Below are 5,739 nucleotides of genomic sequence, written 5' to 3' on the forward strand. Positions count from 1 at the left end.
TAAAAAAAATAAAAGTCATTTTCTTTAAAAATAACTTAGTTTTCCTTTGATCAGAAAAATATTTTTCGTTGATCGATTTTTCTGAGTGCCTTCAAATATCAGAAAATACGAAAATATTTTAAAAAAAAATATTTTTCATGAATTAAATGGAGTCTAAAAATTAAAAAAATAATTATGCGTAAAAAGATATTACAAGGAAATATATCAATTATACAAATTAATATCCTAAAATCACTAACTTTTGGGTAATAATTTGTACTCATCCCAATTAATTTCTTATATTCACCAATATTTTTATCTTTTTAAAAAATATTTTCAAAGAAAATATTTTTGTTGTTAGAATTGTTGAATATTTGTTAAATTTGTTGATTTTTATTTTAAATTTTAAGGTGAAATTGAGAGGGGAAAAAAATAAACTGGTAGTATTTTTATTATCATTTTCAATTAAATTTTTATAAAAAATTTGTAAATTTTGAGTAAATTATAAAATTTCAAAATATCATTTTAATCCTTCCAACAGTACCTCTATTGCACATTGATACAAACTAATCCACTTTACCAATTTCAAAATCTAATTGATCCAACTTTTACGTTCTATATTTAATTGAATCTTACTGTCAAAATGAGGGATCTAATTGACATCTTGTCCCAAAAATTACAGTTTCTCAACACCTCCATAATAGTGCAAATATCACATACCAAACTACTAAGGTCAATCAAAACCTTAAGTATCCAGTGATTTAACACAACAGCATTTCAATCAGTCTCCAAGACTAAATTATTGAGCTCGAACTGCAATCAAAGCTAAAAAAAATAAAAAATAAAATCAGTACCATATAAACCCAACTAAGGCCGGTTTAAAATCAAAATCGAATCGGTTTAAACTAAACCAAAATTGGTCAAACCCATTTTTCATTCGAAATGTAAATGAATGACTAAAATTGAATCAAAACCAAACCGGATTGTTTTCAAGCCAAACCACATTTTCTCATTTAAAAAAAAAAAAAATTCTAGACCGTTCGATTTAAACCTTAATCAAACCAAAATTGAAACCAAAACTTAAACCGAAACCACGGAGGTTCATGATTCCAGTTCCAGTCCAAACTGGAACCAGCCCAGCGGCTGGGTCTAGTATCATATAGATACCGTGTGTGCAGAGTCTCACACTTGGGACACTCTATGGGACAATTTCTTTTCAATTTTTTGCTGGAAAATAAACAAGGGACATGTTTAGTTATTTACATCACAATTTCGTGATAGTGCTAGGAACTTACGAGCATATATATTTTGATAAAGAATTAACCAAAGAAAAGAGGGAAAATATAAAATCATTCATCTATATGTTTTTTATTCTTTCTTCTTATCTTGGGCCAGAGAGTTCCATGGCATAGGAATCCAAAGAATGTTCATCATCATCTTCATCCATTCCCATGCCAAACAGGTTGCTAGAACGATCATGACCATTTTCATCATGTTTAGATGCAGTGGTAGGAGAGAGAATGTTCATGTTAGGTTTGCTTTGATTATGTGATGCAGCCCATTTCTCAGCAAGGCCATCGCCTTCGAGCATCTGTACCACTTCAGACATTTTCGGACGGTGAGCTGGGAGATGTTGAATGCACAAAAGAGCTACTTGCAGCATCTCTCCAACCTCCATTAGATCATAGTTCCTACCCAACTCTCTATCCACCAAGTCTTCCACTTTCTTTTCTTGCATTATCTTCTTCACCTGTGACATGCATATGTTCTCATGTTACACCAACCATTGAGTGTGTTTAGAGACAGACTGCAATCTCCATGTTCAGTTCCATCAACAATTTATATATGAGACATGCAATAAGACCTTGATTGAGATTGCTTTTCCAATATGCTTTTTGAAAAAGTATCATTTTAGATATTAAAAAAAAGTTAGAAAAAATTGTTTAATTATTTTGAAGTTCTGCAACGATAACATATCAAATATCCAATTAGCAGAAAAATTGAAGACAATACTTTTGATAGCTATGGATAAGACTTACCCACTCAAGAATTGCTCCTTTTTTATTAACTGCTTTTCCAAACTCAAGAGCTCTCATTCCAGTTATGAGCTCTATCAAGAGAATGCCAAATCCAAAAACATCAGTTTTCTCAGATGACTGGCCAGTGGAGAGATACTCTGGTGCAATGTGTCCAACAGTGCCACGGACAGCAGTGGTGACATGGGAGTCAGCATGATCAAGGAGCTTTGCAAGGCCAAAATCACCAACTACAGCCTCACAGAAGTCATCAAGAAGCACATTAGCAGCCTTCACATCTCTATGAATAATCTTAGGATCGCATTGTTCATGTAGATATAGAAGACCCCTCGCAGTTCCAATTGCTATCCTCTTCCTTGTGTTCCAATCTAGCGCAGGTTTTCCTTTTTGAGATCAGTACATGATTTCAGATATCCATTAGAATGATTCAAGGATAATGACCCAGAATCCATCAAAATTACACTATTCATTATTATGGATTGCAGTAAGGTAAGCAAGAACCAACCTCTTAGCCTAGAGGCCACACTACCATTAGACATGTAAGGATAGACTAAAAGCCTCTCACTAGGAGTGGCACAATATCCAATCAACTTGAGCAAATTCCGGTGAACTGCAAGACTGATCATTTCCAGTTCTGTCCTAAACTGTGATTCCCCAGAGTTTCCAGCCACATCTTTTAGCCGCTTCACTGCCACCATAGTCCCATTTTCTAGCTTTCCCTTGTACACATTGCCAAAGCCTCCAGCGCCAAGTATGTTCTTGGAGATGAAGTTGTCTGTGGCAAGTTGAAGCTCTCTGAAGGTGAAGTTCCTAAGATTACCCAGGCTAAGTAGCTCCTCATCTTGTTTGTCTGCAGCAAAATCCAAAGACAGTTAGAGTTCTTCACAAATAAGTACTTTTTTGGTTAAAATTTATTTGCTAAGATGAATCAGATATTACTCACCACTAATTTTAAGAATTGTTAGGCTTTTCTGATTCTTTCTAAGCCAAATGAATACAAGTGCTAGGAGCAAGAGAGAGACAAAGCTGAAACTAACCCCAATAGCAGTGGCCAATTTCTTGGACTTGTGTTTGCCTATATTTTTGGAGAATAAAGAAAATGTTATTTAACCCTTAATAAAGAAAGATCATCAAAACAAAAGAAAAGAGTGGGGTAATGAAAGTTTACCAGAGGATGAATTGATAGAAAAGGAAAGAGGACCAGCATTGGCAGAACCAAGGAAACCTTCATTGGAGCCACTTCCACAAATCAATGGATTCCCCACAACACTGCATTTAACAAGAGGGAAACATCAGACCAGAATAAGATTAAATAAAGCTAATGACCAGATAGATAATGTTCAAAGACAGGTTGCTGCAGAGGAAGAAACATACTTAAATGTTCTTGCAGGGAACTTGGGCACTGGTCCACTAAGATTGTTATAAGACAAGTCTCTGAAACACCAGATTAATGATAAAAAATACAAACCCATATATTAGAAATTAAACAAAACCGTTTTGTAAATCAGTACTTGCTGCAGGCTTTTCCCATTTTCAAGACACTGAAACGTGGAAATACAAAAAAAAAAAAAAAAAAAAAAAAAAAGAGAAAAGAAACCCATACTCACAAGAAAGCAAGCTGAGGGATTTTAGCTAATGACACAGGAAAAGGCCCAGACAAGCTGTTGTTGTTCAGCCTCCTACTCCCATTACGTGACAAAATCAACCACAGGACATTAGATCTCATAAACAATTATATAGGCAAAAAAGAAAAGAAAAGGAAAGAAAAGAAAAAAGACCATGAATGGATGATAAAGTGATAAAGCAACTTGGTTGGTATTTGTGAATTTAGCTAGGACCCCAAAAAAGTCTATTACAACCACCTCGTCTTGATATAATTTGCATTCTTTCCACTTTATGAAAGCAAACAATACAGAAAACAATACAAGACAGGCAATTGTTATCTTTTTTTTCTTGTTCTTTCACTTTCCTGGCAACCAAACAGATAATGAAGCCTAAAAATAGCAAAACACTTACAGATATTGCAGGCTACTTAATTGACCAAGAGAATCTGGTATCAACCCAGAGAACCGGTTGTTTGAGAGATCCAAGGTCTGAAGTTTAGTAAGTGTACCGAGCTCTGGCAGGATTTCCCCTGAGATGTTATTATTCTGCAACAACCTTCATATACATATCCAAACAATGAAACATGAAAAACTCAGTATCAAACATTTTATTAAACAAATGGGATTGTATGCTGCCCTTCGCTTTCCTTTTTCTAGGCAACCAAACAGAAAATAAGGAATCAATGAATTCAGAGAGAAAGCAGCCAAGGATAATAATAATAATAATAATAATAATAATAATAATAAAGAGTAAAGAAGCTCTCAGTTCTTACACTTGGCGAAGATTAGTGAGATTTCCTAGAGTACCAGAAAGAGTTCCAGAGAGAGATTGGCTTGGAGCACCCCTGCAGAGCCGAGAAATGGACATTGCATAATTCAGTTTTTCAAGAAGCCAAATCTATGGCATTAAAAGAAGTCAAGGAGGACAGATAAAATAGAAGAGAAAGGGAAAGGGAAAGACCCACAGGCCAATAACTAGATTGTCAGGTGAGCAAGTGATCATAGCCCAACTGCAGGGGTCTACAGAGTCCTCATCCCAGTTGTTTAACACACCATGTGGATCGTCCAATGCTTCTCTTATACTAATCAAAGCCTCCACTGCAAGCCCACAAAATCAAAAAACCAAAAAATTTAAATTATAGGACAAATAATCAAAAACAAAGCCACCATGTGTAGGTCATACCTTCATGGTTGCGAGGCTCGTAAGACAGACAGAGTCTAACAAGAGAAAGAGAAAAGATGCAAAGAAGAAGCAGCTTCAAAGCCATGGCCTGACTAATGAAGGTAAACTATGTTATATCCCTCTCTCTTTTGAGTCACTATCTCTTGCCTAACAAAATTTTGGTAGTACATGACAAATATGTTCTGTTTTATTATCTTTCTTCTTTTCTTTTCTTTTCTTTTACACTTTTTCTCCACTTTGTTGGGTTCATCCAACACTCTTTTCAGTCACCATCTTTTGCCAACGCTAAAACTCTCTCTCTCTATGTCTCTCTCTCTCTGCGTGTAGTTTTGTTCTTTCTTTTCTTTATATTTTTCGTTTGGTCAGATTTGAGGAGAGAGAGAGAATCAACAAGGTGATACGATGTGTCAGGAGGAGGAACAGTGCAGAAATTGAGAGAGAGAGAGAGAGAGAGAGAGAGAGAGAGTAGTATAATGTGAAAACCCGTACAGGAATGACCTGCAGTGAGAACTCTTTTTTTTTTTTTTTTTTAACTTGTTGCAGTCAAAAAACACGGAAAGAAAATAGGCAAGAGAGAATCAAGAACAAAAACCATTTATGGTATTTTGATTAGAAAGGTCGGTCATCCATGGAACTCTTCTCTCTGAAGAAAGCAATAAAAAAACTACACAAAAAGAGGGCTGTGCTCTGGTCTCTCTGCTATGGCTAATTGGCTATGAGCGCAGCTGCTGCTATAGCCAGATGTGTGCCTATTACCATTACCATTCCCATCGTCATACCCCAGCTCCATTTGTGAATGCTTATATATATAAATATTTACTCTACTTAGAAATTTGTGTTATTTAGATTGAATTTATTAAAATATTTATCAATATTATTAATATTAATCTATCATTTTGTTTTTTATTATTATTTTTAATAATTATTCTCAAATAAA

The 5,739-nt window shown here is 34.9% G+C and overlaps 1 protein-coding gene across 2 annotated transcripts; it reads right to left on the reverse strand.

The window, feature by feature from the left end:
* Positions 1-1,180: 1,180 nt before the first annotated feature.
* On the reverse strand, positions 1,181-5,245 carry LOC110637833 (probable LRR receptor-like serine/threonine-protein kinase At2g23950). Of its 2 annotated transcripts, none has more exons than XM_021788175.2 (11): positions 4,803-5,245; positions 4,585-4,717; positions 4,393-4,464; positions 4,032-4,175; positions 3,623-3,694; positions 3,390-3,449; positions 3,184-3,284; positions 2,959-3,090; positions 2,521-2,865; positions 2,019-2,383; positions 1,181-1,729 (listed from the first exon to the last, which is right to left on the reverse strand). In XM_021788175.2, the coding sequence occupies exons 1-11, from the start codon at positions 4,885-4,887 to the stop codon at positions 1,361-1,363; spliced, it is 1,878 nt and encodes a 625-aa protein (XP_021643867.2). In that variant the 5' UTR covers positions 4,888-5,245; the 3' UTR covers positions 1,181-1,360. The 2 variants fall into 2 exon arrangements, with proteins under 2 accessions (XP_021643867.2, XP_021643866.2); XM_021788174.2 differs by having other exon boundaries at positions 2,019-2,398; positions 4,803-5,242.
* Positions 5,246-5,739: the final 494 nt, after the last annotated feature.

This window comes from Hevea brasiliensis, chromosome 17 (genome assembly GCF_030052815.1).
Source record: "Hevea brasiliensis isolate MT/VB/25A 57/8 chromosome 17, ASM3005281v1, whole genome shotgun sequence".
Classification (NCBI taxonomy): domain Eukaryota; kingdom Viridiplantae; phylum Streptophyta; class Magnoliopsida; order Malpighiales; family Euphorbiaceae; genus Hevea; species Hevea brasiliensis.